Below are 19489 nucleotides of genomic sequence, written 5' to 3' on the forward strand. Positions count from 1 at the left end.
TAAATTGAGAAGTAAATAAGAAGTCTTCTTTTTGTATCACTAAAAAGTAAGTTCAACTAAAGATAAATCATTATTTAATTCATGCATTTTTAAAAATTCCATGTACGAGAAGTCTGCTATCTTTAATGGAACACTTTTATTATACTGTATAGGGTCAAAAGAAAAAAAGAAAAGATCATTATTAAATTGACAGACAATAGCCTACTAGATAGCAGAATTAAAAGCAACCATGCCAGTACCCAACATGCAAATTTTATCTCATACATGTAATTCTTAGACATACTTTCATGCAATTAGAATCCCAAGTCCCTATGAAACCAGTGACCAACATTCAGTAATTAAAATTTTCATTTCTACCACAGTATTGAGACATATCTCCAAATGCGATAATGTCTAGACAGACGGAATGAAACATTAATTGGCATCCAAACATAATACATCCTGAAGCAATGAAGAAAAGCAAGATGGAGTGGCCTGTACACATCCCAGGACGTAACAGCGGCAAAGTAAACTATCTATAATATATATTTGCTGCTTGTGTATATGGAATATATTGAGTGTGTCTGGATTTAGACTTGATTACTTACTGTCCCAACCTGATTACATAATACAGGAAACATCATCAGTATAGTAAGACAAGGTTATGAAACTGTTAACTACAGTAAAATAGTTAACCAATGTACAAGTAATACTGCATGCTTAAATGTAAAAAATTGGTATATCGTATCCAATTCACTTTCCATAGATAAACATGCTCTAAATTATAACCCCCCCCCCCCCCCCCTCCCCGGCCAAAAATAAATAAATAAAAAAAAACAAAAACCAAAAACCTTAACATGACATGATTCAGAAGTAATGTTTTCCAGGTTATATACCTACCCCAGCATTCATATTTCTTGAAAAATACCATATTTTGTACTTAGAATAGGAAAATTTACAAAAGATGATATGCATATTAAGCTTAAAATTATTTTTGTTTCTAAATTTTAAAGTAGTGCTCATTATCTCACTTTGCCAAGAATGAAGAATTGAAAAAAAATATGGAATCATCATTTCAGACACCAGCCAAGTAATAAGTTCAGTAAAGAAAATAAATAATTTGTAGAAAATATTGGAGACATGTCATATTCTGACTATTTGGGCAAAAGGCGATATAGTTAATCATACATCAAAAATGTTAATAATAATTAGCATACATAAACTGCTTAACCCGGAGACTGGATTTGAACCAGACATAACACAACTCTTAGCTAGATAATTCAGGAAGCTTGTACTAGCTTTGACAATTAAAACCAAGTTACATCTGGGAATAAAACCTAAATAAATTGAGAATATTTTTGCGTATAATGTATTTAAGTCTAATTGTATGAATCAGCTGAATATACTTTCATTTGAAAATAAAAGTAAAAGATGATTTTAAGAAATACAACACAAAAAGCTGAGGAAACAAGAAACTTGTCATTAGTGCATGTTATCAACCTCAAAACAATAACTCTTATCAAGATCATTTTAGATTTACTAGACAAATAGTGGTCATCACCAAGAGCTACTTACAAGTGCATTGTTGTCAACAGCAGTCACCACAAGAACCTGCTGTCCAACAACATAGTTTTCAGTGATTGTCTGACTAAATGGAGCATTGTTGAACACGGGGGCATTTTTATCTGCACTGATGGAGATAGTTACAGTTGTATTGGCACACTTGTGTGGTACACCATCATCACAGGCCTGAACTGTCAACTACAAGAGGACAAAAAGATGGTTTATCTTAACAATTCTTGAGTGATAAATACAATACACAGAAAATGACTAATATTTAAAGATGCAAATATAAACTAATTTTTAAACTAGATGACCTGCTTTCTGGAATGAAAAAAAAAAATGTTTTTAATGTTATTTCAACTTCCTTTATTGGTTTTAAACAAAAGCAAAGGTAAAATAAGGGAAAGGAACAGCCATATTCACTTCCTAAAATCCAAAATACATTATTTAATGTCGACCATTTTACTAGTTAGAACTTCTAACAGACAAAAAGTAACTGTTATAAGCGATGATTTCCGTTATAAATGTTTACAATTATCAGATTTCACTGGATATGGATTTATGAATTATGTAGTACGTACAATAAATCTGGTAAATGGAGTGTTCATGAGAGACTTCTTCAGGTAAATCATGCCAGTGTCTGTGTCAATGTAGAAGTTATCAGATGCTCCACTGCTGAGTGCTTTCTCATCAATTTCATTCACAATATCATAGGTGAGTTTGTCCTACAAGAGAGCAACATAAATATCATCATGTTTACTTCAAATAACTACAAAATTAATACATTTAAAAAGCTTAGGAAATAATAAGGAAACACCATGTGCTGCATCATCAACTGTTAGGCATGCCTCTTTTGTCATTAAACTTTATTCAACTCAACTCCCATAAAAATGTATACTAGAATTACAGAAATTCATAATATGATGTCATAATGCCCACCTCCTGGTCCTGATCTGTGGCAGTCACTTGAACAATACTTGAGAATGGTGGATGGTCTTCTCTGATAGTAGCCGCATATGCAGGCAGTGCCCAGGTAGGGGTATTTGGATTCCTGATCACTAAGATAGTTACAGTAGCAGAGGCCCTCCTGTTGGGACGGAAGGAATCGTATGCTTCTACCGTTAGCTGCAATAAAGTAATCAATATTCTTTTCTGCATTTAATGAAAAATTGGAAATGTTTTATCATTTTAAAAAAATTCAAGAAAGCTAAATTCTACCATACATACATGTATTTCAGGGCATAAAAAAAAGAATTAATAAAATAAATATTCTTACTCTATACTGTGAGTCAGATCTGACAGCTTCAAATTGTAGGTCCTTGGCAACAGAAACCACACCATTTGTTGGATGAATTGAAAACAGACTAGGAGCAGGGTACACGCCCATTACTTCATATGTAACAATTCCCTGTATTAAAATTAAAAAAAAAATACAGTTATCTGGATATGGACATGCTTAAACACATTTACCTTGATTTCCTACTTAGTTCATCATAGTGATGTCAGGAGCGCCAAATGAATTCTCCACTACATTAAGTTTTGCAGACATTATCCTTAATTAATTATATTTCGTTAATTCAAATGATACAATATTTTAAGCTCTCCTTTAAATCATGAATCACTAACCACTCGATCAGCATCATTTGCGGAAAGTTCCGCCACTGATGTCCCAATGGCAGCATTTTCTGATACAGTGACAGTTTGGTTCCCAACAGAAAACTGAGGTGATGATCGGTCTCGATACACTGAAATAATCACGTTACCTGGAGTTTTCTTCTCAGGGTTACTGTTGTCATATGCATAAACTGTAGCCTGAAAAAGAATTAATATGAGTTGAATGCTGGAGTGCTTTTCATTCTTAAAATTCATGCGTATACACAACTTCTTAAACCTGATCATTTTCACTATTTTAAAAAAAAATTTCAAAAAATTTAAAGAGGATGAACTCAAACTTGTCAGTTTTCAAAAGCTTCCTACACATATACATGTACTTTAAATGACTTTGAAGATATTGAAATTTGTGTGCCTAACTCACCGTGTATGCAGGCTGCAAGTCAGTGGTCAAGTCAGCTTGGACTGTGATGACACCAGTGTTTGGACTCAAGGAGAAAAGCCGAGTGAATGGAACAGGATTAGCTCCATCATATCCATAGGTTATCCTGTCCTGTATGCAGAAATATATTTTAAAAAATTATTATAAAAGCAATACAGTTTTCTGGAAATACAGCATCAAGGAGTGTATTTATCCAAATGCACAATACTGAATTTATCTCAACTAATACTTTACCCCTGTATCTCTGTCTGTTGCATTGAGCTGTAAAACTACCACATTAATGGCAGTGCTTTCACTGATGTTGGCAGTGTACTGGAATTTGTCAAACTGTGGTGCATTTTCATTGCGCACAATTGTAATTGTTACATTTGTTGTTGCTCTGTCATTGGGATATGCTACATCATAGGCCTGAACTTGAAGCTGCAAGAAAATAAGAATTCATGGTCCACTGAATTTATGTTTGATCAAGAGTCAAATTATTAAAACAAGAAATACTGTTTTCTAATAAAAATATATAAAAGAAACTGATATGCTTAAATTATGCATAGTAAATATACTGGATATTGAATGTACTCATTAGAAACTAACAACATATCTGAAGACGTTCTTCTCTGATCTTAGGTCATTCTGGATATATATGGACCCATTAGTTGGTGATAGATAGAAAAAGTATGGTGCTGAGCCAAATCCTGTAGCTTCATATCTAAGAGAACTTGTGGGCTGCAAGTAAAGAATAAAGAATGACAACAAAATTCTACGAAACAGAATCATTTTCAATAAACAAACCCTCCAGTTCACTAAAATAATGAAATTGTTTTGAAAATTCCTTTTTTCATCAACAAGATTCCAAAGTGTACAATTTTTAAAAATCAACTAAGCAAACTGAAGCTCTAAATTGTATCCTCCATTCCGAGTTTTCGATAAGTATTAAAACATACCCGCCTGTCAGAGTCCTGGGCTGAAACTTGTAAAATAGATATTGAAACTGGTGAATTTTCAGAGAGCTCTCTTGCGTAAGTCCCCAGGAAGAATGGAGTCTGGCGATTTCTGTTGACTATAACTCTGACATTAGCTTCTGCAGATTTCTCATAATCAGGATACTGCTGATCTCGCACACGTACTCTCAACTTTCAATTGAAAAAAAAAGTGCTCATTAAATCATGCAACAGTACACTGAAAAATTAATATCAATAGAAATCTGTGTCTCTAATCCTAAAATTCAAGTTTTGTCTGTGAGTATTTCCAAAATTGACACACGAAACTACTAAATGTTATAAGCTCCGATTTCTTAGAGTTATATTTTACTCAGTAACTTACATTGTATTCTGAAGCCTTAGTTGTGTCATCCATTAATGATTTGGCCACATAGAACTGACCATTTGTTGGGTCTAATGAGAAATACATTAAAGCCCTGATTGATGCTGCAGTGCCGTCACTCAACAAGTCAAACCGCAGAACATCCTAAGGTAGAACAGATCAAATGTTGAGACTCTCTTTTCTCTTATAAAACATAACATTTATCAGTTTTAATTTTTTTTATTAAAAAAACTAGGATTGATGATAAAATTCTTCAACCTTGCAAAAATTAGAGACATGAAATGTGATCCCCATTGATTGAATAAAGAAAGGCCAAAATTATCAAATTTAGAAAGTATTTTTTTAAATACTTCTTAAAATTATTACTCTCTATGCATCTTTTACAGAAATTAGATTTCTTGCAATTTTAAATCTTTAAAAGAAATCAGAGAAAACCATTGCATATGACTTGTACAATGAATGAATATGACTCATCTTTGTCTGTCAGAGTTAACTTTCAAAATAAAAACTTACATTGTCTGCATCAGATGCTGTGATGTTTAGAATATTAGATCCCGGTGCTTGGTCTTCCCAGATGGTTGTGGTGTATGCTGGCAAACCAAATTGTGGGTTGGAGGGGTTTTTAGTGACACCTATTGTCAGAGTAGCAGTGGCTGTTTTTCCAGGAGAACCGCTGTCATATGCTGTGACAATAAGCTGAAAAAAAGCACCACAAATTGAATTTTTTTTTAAACATTTTTTCTCTTCCATGACATAAGGCTTTTTGTTTATGAGTTAAAAGAAGAATATATGGTGCTAATCCAGAGCTAATGGATCAACAACTTAAAACTGAGAACATACTACTGTCAAAGTAATACATAACACTTACTTCATACTGCTGTTGTATGTCTTTTCTCAAGTCGTTGATGATAGCAACCTCTCCACTAGAGTTATCAACTCGGAAGAAGAAAGGAGCATTCAATGATCCAGCAACACCATACACAATTGAACCCTAAAAATTATAGAAATGAAAAATTATTTAAAATGTTCACTATATTTTACTTTTTGATAGAAAAATAATAATTATATAATATGAAATAATAATTCAATTTGACCAGTATTAAATCATAAGCAGTTTCTCAGTGTTATTGCTGGAGAAGCTTGAAACATTCCTTTATATTCTATTATGATCAATTCTAACTGTATCAAGCAACTTGGATTAAAAATAAATTCCTAAAATGTAACCAACACCACTTCAGATCTATATTGTATATGATGTGCCTGAGGCTGAAGATAACTACAGTTTGAACATGAGCAACCATAAACCCAAATTTTTGGACTCCAACTTTCAAATAAAATGCTAGTTAGATCAAAAGTCCATAATAGCAATGTACTGTTACGAGTTGATCTCGGAGAAACAAACATACAAACCCAACTCTCTGTCTTTGCAATATTGCTACACCTCTATTAAAGGCACTGGAAACTCAAATTCACTATGCAATCTATTATTTCAAGGGTTTAACCCACATGCTGCATTTTGCAATTGTGTCCTTGTTTTTATCAAGAGTTATATTCCATTCAGTTGTTCAATAATTTTGAAATGCAATAGTTTCTTTTGTAAAAAATAAAATTCTAAAAATGAATTCAATTCCTCATCAGATTAATGGAGTAAAACATATATGTAGATTGGGACATTGTTTTCTAAAAACCACTTCACTGTAAATTTACAGTGAATCCCCCTCCTCCCCCTAAAGGAATTGTTCCCTCTATTATATTTTCTAGATGCTACAATCCAGCAACCCTGACTTACAACTAACCTTCCGATCAGGATCACTGGCACTGACAGTGTACACTCTCAAGTTAGTTTGCTGGCTCTCAACAATTTGTACTCTGTAAGGTGTCCCCTCAAACACTGGGGGTTGGTCCCTGATGACAAGTACATTAACCTGAGCACTTCCTACTTTTCCGCTAGGATCCCTTGCTGTTACATCAAACTAGAAATGAATTTACTAATAATTATGATTGGTTTCTTTTTCTTTGTCAAATATTGTTACACATTTTGTGCTCTGAAATCTGGCAAAATTATAGTGTCTGTATGTGCTAAAATTATTCCAGACACTGTAAACTGTAACATTTGATAGTGAAAGTAAAATAAGAATTTTAGTGTGTTGAAAGAAAACAACAAAATTTTCACTAAATTTACACTAACTTGAGATCCAATAAATTTTTCCTTAAAAAGAAAATGAATTTATCTTAAGCATTTCATTATTTATAAATTTAGATTAAAATTTTGCTAACCGTAAATGTATTTGTTGTTGTTGAAGTGAGTAGGGACTTGAGCGTTATGATCCCTGTTTCTGCGTTCAGGTAAAAGAAATTTAAATCATCTGCCCCTGTGTTTCCTCCTGAACTGAAGAAATAGGAGACTGGATCCTGAAGAAGAAAAAAACAACATAGAGACATACTATCTAGCTATTTCACCTCACCTTCTTATCTCTTGGCATTTTATTTTCTGAGCAGCTTTAACAAATAGAAAGAAGATGTGTTTGTGAAACACTGATTCCTCCGTATGGCAGCTTATGGCGAAGGTTAAAGTTTCTCAAATGGAAGTCAAAATCCAGGCCAAAAGATAAAAATTGTTAAATTTGAAAGCCCTAGCTCCAACCATTCAAAAGTTATGGCGAAGGTTAAAGTTTTTTAACAGTAAGTAAAACATCAAGGTCAAGGTCAAAGTTGTTGGTATCCAAAGGAAGGTCTTGTCACAAGGATTACATATGTAAAGTATGAAAGCCCTAGCACCAACCATTCGAAAGTTATGGCCAAGGTTAAAGTTTTTCGAAAGTAGGTCTAACTCCCATGTCAAGGTCAAAGGGTCAAAGTGGTTGGTATCCAAGGGAAGGTCTTGTCACAAGGATTACATATGTGAAGAATGAAAGCCCTAGCACCAACCATTCAAAAATTATGGCCAAGGTTAAAGTTTTTCAAAAGTAGGTCAAACTCCTATGTCAAGGTCAAAGGGTCAAAGAGGTTGATATCCAGAGGAAGGTCTTGTCACAAAGAATACACATATGAGGTTTGAAACCCCAAGCATCAACTGTTCAGAAGTTATGGCCAAGGTTAAAGTTTTTCAAAAGTAGGTCAAACTCCAAGGTCAAGGTCAAAAGGTCAAAGTTGTTGATATCCAAAGGAAGGCCTTGTCACAAAGAATACACATGTGAAGTTTGAAACCCCAAGCACCAACTGTTCAGAAGTTATGGCCAAGGTTTTTTGCAAAAGTGGGTCAAACTCCAAGGTCAAGATCAAAAGGTCAAATATGATGGTACCCAAAGAAAGGTCTTGTCACAAGGAATACACATGTGAAATATGAAAGTCATAGCTCCAACCAAAATTAACCATAGAAGCTAGAATATTGTATTTGTAGCTCACTTAATTTCTAGAAAAGAGCAATTCTTAAATACTTGTTCCACCCATCAATTTAACTATGTATTTAACTAAGTATGTAAATTTGTTACTTATTTGACTTAACATATATTTGACAACCATTTTGATTGAGAATTAATCACAGGTGCTTGAGGAAGGACCCCCCCCCCCCCCCCCCCCCGATATAGACCCCCGGGCCTTTTCGACTTTTTTCTCATAAATCATCTTTCAATGACATATCTCTGATATAATCTACACCAACAATTCGAAAAATTACCTAAAACAAACATTTTATAAAATCTACCCCCTCTCTATATATAAATCAACAAGGTTGCCAACTTCGTCAAAGCTTATTCAACGGAAGTAATGAGGAGAGGACTATATTACCCATTTCCTCCATATAACCAAATATGAGTGCAAGGTATAAATACTGGACACATTGTTGTTTTTTGCACGAATTTTTAATAAAGGAAATATTTTTTCTAACATTTTTTTAGATTTTATGCCAAATATCTAGAGAAAAGAAGGTATTTAAATAAATTGCATTTTTAAAAGGGGCATAACTCTCAAAACGAAAACTGCAAATCAGTTACCATAAAGTCGCTTGTATTGGCCGCACCTTTTTTCTTCAGAAAATTGTTTAAAATTAGGGATGCGCTTAATACATCGGAACAAAATACAACCCCCTTTTTTTCCAGGTCACGACGACCATTTTCCCGATCCGTTTGAATTGATTAGGCCTACTCTTTGTAACCAATTACGTCAAAGTTTATTACTATTAATCTAATTTCAGAGTCATATACGTCAGCCCTACCTGTTGTAGTCATATATATCTACCCTACCTGTTGAATAAAAGATAATCGTTTCATAAATAACATCAAAATGAAAAACGATCTTTGTTTTTTGTTTTATTTCCATTGCATATTCCGCCATTACCGTCGCTTATATCATACACAAGAACTGCATGTCACTTAAGACATAGATATATTAATACCTATATTAATACCTATAAATGAGTCAACAACTATAATCTTTGTGATATATTCTGAATTATCCATAATTCAATATCTTATTTTTATTTTTTTAAAATTTCAGATATGCAATTAGAGGTGCAAATCGTTAAGGATTCTATTGTCGCGTCATTGCTATATATAACTTCAGTCTATGTTGTCACGTAGGACATGACCATTGTTTATTTAACAATTATCACCTGGACACCTGCAATGAAAGTGACGCGTTTTTAAAAAGAACTTTATTAGAACATATTTCAGTCGGAAGCACATATAAAAACATACAGGTGACTCTCGATATCTCGAAGTTCAAGGACCGTAAGAAAAGTTCGAGAGATCGGGGGGTTCGAGAGATAGAAAGTAAATAAAATCCGGAATTTTCAGTTCCGATCATCATTGCTCTACTATTATACATACCGGAAGTATATGTTGATAATGTCATTACACGTTTTCTTTCATATTTTACAGGTAATTCACTCGATTTCAAAAACAATGATCGTATTTTGAATAAATAAAATGATTATTTTAAGTTTCAATATTTATTAGTTCTCATTTCATGATTACATGAAACCTGAATAGCAATTGTCTAATTGGCTCTCCCCCGGGCTTGATTGGTCCTTCACAAGATTGTTCCTAATCGGTATTCAGTTCTTGAGATAGGATTTCTTGTGCAATGTTTGCCAAACTGGGATTGTGTAGACTCTCATAATCTTAAGGTTCATAATCTATGGAAAAATTACTGACACGTCCCTAAATTATTTCCTCAAAATTATCGTCCCATCCAGTCAAAATAAGTTGTGAAGCGATTTGTTTATAATTTAACAGTTAACCAATTAATTATATCAACACTAGGACGATTCACAGGTGTAGTGTCATTTGTGTAAACACCCAATTAACACGTCCATCCCAGCCCCAGGCATTCACTGTTATCCAGGTAAGTCAAATGTGCATTAATTTTACGCTTGATTGACATGCGCAATCAAAACTTCGAGAGATAGAGAGTAAAAAACAATGAAATGTGTGTAACGGGACCCAGATCTTGGTTCGAGAGATAGAGAACTTCGAGAATTGGGGAGTTCGAGAGATCGGGAGTAAATTTGCTTAGTTATATAGAGGAAAAAAACGGGACCGGAGGTTCACTTCGAGAGATCGAGAACTTCGAGAGATCGGAGTTCGAGCCATCGAGAGTCACCTGTATTTTGTAACATTCAAGAAAATATAAGACACAAATATTAAAATGTTCATTTAGCACGTCATCATGGTCACAGCACTGATTTTTCATTGCACTAGCTAACTAAAATAATTATCGATGGATACCAAGAACTGTTTAATTACACAAAGCCAAACCTTTGACACTAATATCGGTTGGGTATGATTTTTGTTTACGTAAATACGGACACGCGCTTGTTATGCATTAAACCGGTAAGCATAACTTCATAACACGCTTGGAATTAATTTGAAAAGAAAATAATCAGGCATTTCTTTTATCATCTCTGGTTAAATAATTATTAAAAAGATTTAAATTTAAATGTTCACATATGCACACTCATAATACGTAGAGTAAAAAAGCTGACTTGCTACTTTCGTTTGAGATTCGTAAATTTTCCTACTTTCATCTTAAGTTACTGTACTAGAAAAATTAAAGTCACATCCAATTTATGCGTTTTTTGGATGCGCATTTTACATAGGACCTGTGTTTTTTTCAGGATTTTCACCCCGACTTTGGGGGTGCGTCTTTTACACCATTGCGGCCAATACTCGTGACTTTACGGTAGTTGAAAAATAATTAGAAACATTTCATTTACATAAGTGGTTTAGAACTTTATGCTTCCAATACATTTGAAATATATTTTTAAAGTGTATCTCAACCAAATTTCTTCAAATGCTTATTTCAAAATAGTGTTTCAGACTTTGTGCAGAAATGTGTATTTGGGTAGAAAGTCGTATCCTCATCACTTCCGTTGAATAAGCTTCGATCAGTTTGAAAGCGCTAACATCCTTGTGGAAAATTGGGCGAAACGACTGTTGAAGTGCCTAATCCTTTATGAGAGTTGGTGGTTAATGAAAAGAATATTTAACCTACGACATGAGTTGTTGATTTTAGGGCTATGTGTAGATTTATGAGACAATTCAACAAAAATTCCTCGGCAGTGCCTCTCGGTTTGCAGACGAAGTTGGCAACCTTGTTAATTTATATATATAGGGTAGGGTAGTAATTTTTATAAAATGTTCAAGTCAATTTTCCGAATTGATGATATGGATATTATATCACAAATGTGTCATCCATATATAATTTATGAGAAAAGAGTCGAACAGACCTGGGGGGGGGGGGGGGGGTCCTGTCCTCAAGCACCTGTGGAATTAATAAGTTACTGTCTGTATAAATACATTTTTTCTTGCATTTTCCTTTTCAATTTTACAACTTTTCTTAAAATATATTGACAGCAGGTCATTTAAAAATGATTTAAAAATAAAAAAACAAAATCAAATCCTTATTACATCTATCTCAAAAAACATGTCTTACATTGTCTGCATCTGCTGCTGAAACCTGTGTAATGTTGCCTCCTAGAGGTAAACTCTCTGCTATTTGAACACTGTAAATAGACTGGGTAAACACTGGAGGGTTAGGATTGCGGTTGACGATAAATGTAACCGTGGCAGTAGCCCTGTCTGTAGGATACTGAGTGTCGTAGGCAACCACAACCAGCTGTAAGAAATTTCAATTCACATGTATACAAAATCAAATGTTCATAAGCAACGAGAGAGAGAGAGAGAAAGAGAGAGAGAGTATACTGTAATAAAGAGATCTAGAAAGGGCTATTTAATAGAAATCTGAGTGTATGAATACATACATCATATTGAGATCTCTGCAAGCTATCCTCCATTAAGCCACGGGCAACCTTGATTTGTCCTGTGGTTGTATTCAATGAGAAAAATGATGGAGCAGGGTAGTTTCCTATCACATCATACATGATGCTTCCCTGAAAGCAAAATACAGTTTCCTAATGTGGTCGAAACTTGAAGGATTTAACTTGCTCCAAAAAGTTTTAACATATTTTGATTTCAGCGTATTTTTATATTCTGCCTATAAAAAAAAGAAAAACAAGACTGATGACAATATGTGTTTATTAGACTTACTGTATTTGGATTCATATCTTGATCAGTAGCAGTGACTGTGAAGACGACAGTTTCTGAGGCAGGGGTGCCCTGTCCTAAGCTACTGCTGTAGGGCGTATTTACAAACACTGGAGATATCTTATTGCGGTCAATTGTGATGAAGGCTAGAGCCTGAGCACAGTTCTGTGGATCTCTCTGATCGCAGGCCTGGACTTGAATCTGATGAGGAAAAACATCTTAAAGTTAACCCTTATGTACTGAAAATCACTTATCTGCAAGAACTTTAATTTTTCCTGTAATTATGCATGACCCTCAATTCACCAAAATTTCATTCTCTTGTATATTTGTATTCTTAAAGATTATATACAACAACCATTACTCATGGAATTGTTTTGCTTATTAAGACCAAATAACTTTCTCTAGAAAAAATAAGGTGTCATGAAAATTTGGTGATCTCTGCAGTACTAATATATCACCACAATTAATTATTGTACATGTAAATATTATAAAAAGAGAGTACTGTTCTTTAATGAGTGAATAAACTACTATGATCAAGTTTATTTGAAATTTATGGAAGAAACAAATTTAAAATGCACAGAACATCTTGTAAGTCTTTGAGCCAATTTCTTTCTTTTTTTCTTTGTTATTACCTGGTCACTGTCCTGACTTCCAGTTGTCAGATGTCTTTTAATTGTGATCAAGCCTGTTTCTGGATTTATATAATAGAAAGTCTGGGCTCTGGAATCTCCAATTATGCTGTATCGAATTGGATCCTGTCAAACAACATCAACAATTTATTTCTGTGCTCAATGTACATTTTTTTTGCTACAAGTATGCTTAAAAAAAACATTTATATATTGGGGGTGGGGGACTTATTAACTTGGATCACTTAGTCAACTTTAATTTCTTAATTTTATAGGTAAATTAACAAGGAACATTTTACCAAGCTCTGTTGTTCAAAGATGTTGAGAAAGCATGGGGAAAAATGAAAATAAAAATTGTGCTAAAAAAATCACAAAAATTGTTGTCAACAAGCACGTAAAAACTTCAACAAGAATTTCATTAAAAAATAATCAGAAAATGGCTCACTAATAACATATGACTTTTAGTCACAAGAAAGTATTGTAAAACTCACTCTATCAGCATCTGTTGCGTTTACTTGAACCACTTGTTCTCCGAGAGGAATGGTGTCCAAAATAGTTCGACTGTAACTTGGTAGGGAGAAAACAGGAGAGTTTAGGTTCCTTCTCACAGTAATGGTGACAGTTGCATTGGCTTTGTTGTTGGGATATCGTGTATCATGGGCAGTGAGTCTGAGCTGCAAAATGATCATGACAATTTCGTACATAAACGAACATCAAATTCTGTTCTTTTATCTTAAAGACTGTCTTTCTTTTTAAATGCTATCCTTTGACCATCTAAAATCATTCTGCTAATGCTGATGATTATCAGAAAAATGTCAGTTCAAGATGGCTTGATTTTTCAACTATATGTCACTCATTACCTTCATACTGTACAAGTAAATAGTAGTATCAGCTTCTGTTCAATCTTTTGCTTTTTTATTTTGTAAAGTGGTGCTCAAATAAGTGGCTTCAACTAGAAGTCACTCTAATAGCTACTTACTGTGTATGTGGTGCCCACATCTTTCCTGAGGAGGGCCTGATTTATAATTGTTATGTTTCCTCTGTCAGTAATCACACCAAAAAAGGCTGGGGCTGCATTGTCACCAATAACAGTGTATACAATTCTCTCCTGGAAAACAGCAATTTGTTAAAATTCAACACTTAAAAAGACTTTTGATCAACTATAGTAATTGAAACAAAATTACTTCCTTCCAGTATGAAATCATTTGAATTTTGCATGAATTTCTAGTAATGGAAATACAATTTTGGTTTTCATTTAATGGAGTATTTACAAAGGTGTGTCAGCAAATTTAATGTAAGAGCATAATACAATAATATTTTTTTTTTTCCCCACAAAAATTTTTCTTCAAGTATGCATACTTTAAGATCTCGGTCTATGGCCTCTGTGTTGAAGATGATGGTGCCATCAGGGGTATTCTCTGTCGTTTGAACGTTATATGGAGTACGGATGAACTCAGGGCTGAACTGATCCTTGATCACATTGACCACTACATTGGCTGTGGCTGTTCTTTCTGGAGTCCTCTGGTCACTAGCCTGCACTGTGAACTAAATAATAAAACCAAGTCCATGACATTGTTTACATACATGTACTTAATTGAAAAAAAAAATCATCCATTTTTAACCTATTATTTTACTTGCAATGGTTGAGTTACTTCCCCTGTTTAATTAGTTCACTTACAGTGTACTGGTTCTCTGTTCTACCTAGCAGGACACTCTTCAATGTAATGACACCAGTCACAGGGTTTAGATAAAACAGCTCAGTGTAAGGGGAACCACTCAGTATTCTGTAGTTTAATGGGTCCTTCAAACGAAAAAGAAAAAAAATGTTACAACCTCTTCATGGATAAAGGAAACATATCATCACTGACTCTTGTTCTTCCACTTTAAAATTTCCTCCAGCCTCCATGATACTTAGAAATAATATTGTAATAGTTGTTCTTTTTTAACTGACCAACCCATATACTTACATTGTCTGCATCACTTGCAGTCACTTGAGTTACATTAGAACCTAGAGGGATAGTGTCCTGTACAGTGACAACATAAGAAGTAGGCTGGAATAGTGGACCATTTTCATTACGAGTGACTATAATGTTGACGGTAGAAGTGGCAGTCTGTGTTGATACACCTTGATTTACAGCTTGAACTAACAACTGAAAATATAAACAAAGTGGATGTACAGTATTTATAAATAAGTTTTGTACACCAAATTAAAAGAATTAAACTCCTTGAATTTTGGAGGGCTAAAATTGAACGTAGTTTGACTAAATTATGATATACTGAATATTTCTTTTTATTCAAAAAAAAAAAAAAATTATTAAATAAATAAACTTTTTGTAATACCCTGTACGAAGTGAGTCGAGATGCGTCCTGGGTAAGGGCTTGTATAACATTCACTTGTCCTGAGGTTGGATTGACACTGAAGTAATCAGGTCCACTTCCAATACCAAGCAAGGAATACACAATGCTGGCCTGTGCAAAAGTAAAACCACACTCCAAACTTGATTAAATCATTATAGGACAGAAAAAATGCATACTCTGAAAACTGCTTTCACTACTGACATGTTTAAATGAACACTTTTCACAACATTGATTAAGAATTCCTTTGAGCATGAACATACCCCAGGAGAGGCTACTGTTGTTACAACTGATGTACTGACTGGAGTGTTCTCACTAATTGTGGCATTGTAATTATTGGCAGAGAAAGTAAGCACCCCACTGTCTCTCAGTACATTAATATTCACTGTGGCAGAAGCAAACCGTTGGGGACTTCCCTGATCTCTGGCTTCAACTGTTAGCTACAAAACAACAGAAAGGAATCCAATCACAAGCTGTTGAAAAACAAATGTTTGGTCACTATCAATTTTTAGATCATATTCTGCTGAAATGCTGTCACTGAATAACTCTTTACTCAGGATGATAAGAATTAAAATCTCTTTGGTTACAAAATTGTGATAAGTATATATATAATTTTACATTTATTATAAATTAATGCAATTATACTTAGCAATGGGCATACTCTGGCTAAACTGGGACTAAGCATAAATGTACATGCAATATATGAAACTTAATTTTCTTGTAGATATACTGACATTCAAAAGAAATGCAACATCCTATCTTAGAGAAAAAATTAATCAGATACAGGATACAATTCTGCACTTCAACAGTAAGGATATCTTCAACTTTGATTAGTCAGATATTTAATAGTTGAAAGATTTTCATTCCATTACTGGACCAAAGTCTGAGCTTCACATAATGGAAATCATAAATTGCATGTTTGAATGTCACAAAAAAAAATTGGCTGTAATTTGGGTTTACAACATTTGTTTTTGTTTATCATTATTCCTAAAAAAAAGTTCTTGTTTCTTTTCATTAAGTGATGACATGGCTCTCTAGAAACGTAAAGCAAGCATTTCATTTGCTTCTAGCTGGAAATTCTCAAAATGAAGACGAAAGAGCATATCAGATGCAAAGATGCACTATATCATGCCCCATCATGCTCATATGAGTACGGCTCACCAACTTGAATGACAGTCTGTGGACCGAAAGTCCAATGGTATTACACTGCACCAAGTTCAAGGAAATTATTCTACATCGGCATTTGAGAAACAGGCATTTCAAAAAGACTGAAGAAAATTTCTTTCACTCAAATCAAGAGCCTGGTAAACTTTATACAGCATAGAATCTGAGCTGCAATTGTTGTGCATGACAGACTTGCATGCTGTAATTGAATGGGGAGGGGGATTGAACGGTTACCTATTACTTTCTAAAGTTAAAAGAAAACATTCAACATTTTAATCATCAATAATTCTGTAGTGTTTTTACATCAACTTTTCTCCTACTGTTAAAATATGTTTTAAATTGTGAATATCAGAAGATAAAATATTCAGATATTTTTAATTAACTGCTTGCTGCATTTCTTTTGGGTACGTGTCAGTATATACTGATGCCTTGAACGTAAGGAAATGTGAAAAAAAAAAACTTGGACCCTGGGGGGAAAAAAAACATGTACAAGGTATGGAAGCACACTGTACTGTGTCATACCCTAAAATTACTGGTGGAGATTGATTTCACAGATTTCTGAAGGACAATAACTCCTGTGCCAGGGTTTATGAAGAAATATTCAAGTGGATTTCCAATTCCTCCTGTTATGACATATGAGATGACGTTGTTTGGTATCTGGAAAAAGGAGAATGAAATAATTATATGCCTATGATCTGGAAAGTCATAAACAACCACATACTAGATTTTTTTGTTACAAAAAAAATCATAAACAAATCATGCAAGATTTTTGTTGTTACAAAATCTAGTGTTCTTTTTACCTACTACCTACACTTCTATTATACAGATTAATTCTGCTTTAATACTTGCTTTTTAAACTATAAAACCTGCCCAACTTACATAGGCATCATCATCTGTGGCATTGAGGTCAATGATGTTTGAGCCAGCTGGTAGAATTTCTGGGATATTTACGGTCAGATCATTGAGGTGCAGGAAACGAGGTGAATTCAGGTTTCTTTCCACGTTGATGGATATTGTCGCAGTATCTGACAAGGGAGGTGATCCACCATCGGTCACTTGTACACGAGCCTGTAAGGAAAAAACAAGAATAAATGTTATCTTGAAACAGTTGAACAGTTTTATGTTTGGTATCTATGTTGACAGATCCAGGAATTTCTGTTTAGTTGGTATCATTTTCTTTCTTTACAAATAGAGGTACTCTATGCACATTTTTACCACAAAGTTTCCAGAGGTTTGTGTCAAGTTTGTGGTTGGTTTGGTTGATATTGCTCCGGTACTCGGGTTGATTTGAAACACAGAGGGGGCTGGGTCATCTCCAATCAGAGAATATGTCAGGGTATTGAATGGACTCTGAAAACAAATCATCACAATATCATCAACTATCACTGAATTTTTCACTGACATGTGAACTGCAATATGCATCTACGATATATGGTATTTCAAGCTTCTGGACATTCTTAAAAAAACTAGAATCTTGAAATTTTGCTGTAAAAAAGGAGGTCGTTTGAATTAACTAATATAATCTTAATGCATCTTTAATACATATAAAATATGAATACAACTTTGGTTGAAAACTTTCATTATGCCATTAAAACAGGTGCATATTTAACATATAAGAGACTTTAAGATCGTGGCAGAATTTTAGATTCATATATAAGACCCATCATGTGTCTATACATTTTAAATACAATAATGGTGAACTATAAATTCCTAAGTACAAAAGCTAAATTCTTAAAAGTTATTCCTAGAGATAATTCTTACATCTGTATCTGCGTCTCTTCCTGAGGGTGTGAATACAATGGTGCCTCCTGCAGCATTTTGCTGCACCTGGGTCTGGTATGTAAATACATTTTCAAAATAAGGGGCTGTATTTCTGACTACAGAAATGGACACAACCTGAGGATTGGTGGCAGTCCGTGGTACACTTCCTTTGTCTGCTGCATTGACTTGGAACTGAAAATTTAAAAAGACTTGTTTCAACAAACTATAATCAATTAAATTTTGTCAACACTTGGTCCCAAAATCTTTTCAGTTAGTTTTCCTTAAATCTACTTTCAGATGTCTCATATCATTAATCATTGTTTAATGCCCGATTCCATACTGCCCTGATTGAAAATGCTATATTCACTGCACACCCTGCTCAACTTTTTATCAGTACTGTAAATAAGCTTTATACATGTAGCTGAAATAGCTGTCAATTAAGTTTTTTCCATAAGTTACAGTCAGCCTTTTCTGATATCAATATCAATAGAATAATAAATTAATATATAATATTTTTTATCAGTTAGATTAAACATCCAAAGTACTAACATCCAAAGTAATAAAAAAAAACCATATCCGATACATTAGTTGAGGACAAATTAAATGAACAGAGCATTTTTGAATTCCAAAGGATTAGTATGTGTACAACTTTTTTAAAAAACACTATGAAACTTTTGCATTTTTAGATGTTAACTTTTCAAATAAGCATCCTTATTCAGATCAGAATCCACAGTCTCAAAGAATGTACCATGTAAACGTGGAACAACAACTGTTTTCAGAAAATTAAAACCAACTAAAAATCTGAGCAGTCAGCAAGGGCCCCGCTGAGGGGTAGAAATATAAGGGTGCAGATTACGGGATGAGAATTTTACTTGATTACAAAAATTTAAAAATATATAAAGAAGAATAAGCAACAGCAACTGCTAAATATCCAACAACCTGTAAATAGTATCCTTGTATTTACATAAGGCAGTAAAAACATCATATCTATAATGACTCAATTAAATGTATATTTAAAGAAGAATGAAGCATGTGTTTTCTAAAATGCCAGTCTTCAGTGAATGCAAATATCACCCAGGCTTGACCTTAACTTCAAAACAAACATCAGTTTGCAGACAAAGGTGTTA

The 19489-nt window shown here is 33.8% G+C and overlaps 1 protein-coding gene across 1 annotated transcript in view; it reads right to left on the reverse strand.

Annotated features, from left to right (window-relative positions):
* The window catches only part of LOC133190388 (protocadherin Fat 4-like), a 73263-nt gene that overhangs the window by 31025 nt on the left and 22749 nt on the right, over positions 1 to 19489 (reverse strand). The window contains exons 42-70 of the mRNA XM_061325994.1: positions 18363 to 18554; positions 17817 to 17951; positions 17481 to 17669; positions 17124 to 17258; positions 15701 to 15877; positions 15423 to 15551; positions 15050 to 15232; positions 14761 to 14883; positions 14442 to 14627; positions 14062 to 14190; positions 13574 to 13756; positions 13089 to 13211; positions 12460 to 12657; positions 12174 to 12302; positions 11846 to 12028; positions 7190 to 7324; positions 6709 to 6885; positions 5781 to 5903; positions 5426 to 5608; positions 4913 to 5056; positions 4534 to 4722; positions 4184 to 4315; positions 3830 to 4015; positions 3578 to 3706; positions 3169 to 3354; positions 2819 to 2950; positions 2482 to 2667; positions 2124 to 2267; positions 1555 to 1740 (exon numbers count right to left, since the gene is read on the reverse strand). Of these exons, the coding sequence (XP_061181978.1) occupies positions 1555 to 1740; positions 2124 to 2267; positions 2482 to 2667; positions 2819 to 2950; positions 3169 to 3354; positions 3578 to 3706; positions 3830 to 4015; positions 4184 to 4315; positions 4534 to 4722; positions 4913 to 5056; positions 5426 to 5608; positions 5781 to 5903; positions 6709 to 6885; positions 7190 to 7324; positions 11846 to 12028; positions 12174 to 12302; positions 12460 to 12657; positions 13089 to 13211; positions 13574 to 13756; positions 14062 to 14190; positions 14442 to 14627; positions 14761 to 14883; positions 15050 to 15232; positions 15423 to 15551; positions 15701 to 15877; positions 17124 to 17258; positions 17481 to 17669; positions 17817 to 17951; positions 18363 to 18554 (4626 nt within the window). The remainder of the gene's footprint in view (positions 1 to 1554; positions 1741 to 2123; positions 2268 to 2481; positions 2668 to 2818; positions 2951 to 3168; positions 3355 to 3577; positions 3707 to 3829; positions 4016 to 4183; positions 4316 to 4533; positions 4723 to 4912; positions 5057 to 5425; positions 5609 to 5780; positions 5904 to 6708; positions 6886 to 7189; positions 7325 to 11845; positions 12029 to 12173; positions 12303 to 12459; positions 12658 to 13088; positions 13212 to 13573; positions 13757 to 14061; positions 14191 to 14441; positions 14628 to 14760; positions 14884 to 15049; positions 15233 to 15422; positions 15552 to 15700; positions 15878 to 17123; positions 17259 to 17480; positions 17670 to 17816; positions 17952 to 18362; positions 18555 to 19489) is intronic.

Source organism: Saccostrea echinata, unplaced genomic scaffold (genome assembly GCF_033153115.1).
Source record: "Saccostrea echinata isolate AGI-Se365-2 ecotype Australia unplaced genomic scaffold, CSIRO_AGI_Sech_v1 ptg000022l, whole genome shotgun sequence".
Taxonomy (NCBI): Eukaryota; Metazoa; Mollusca; class Bivalvia; order Ostreida; family Ostreidae; genus Saccostrea; species Saccostrea echinata.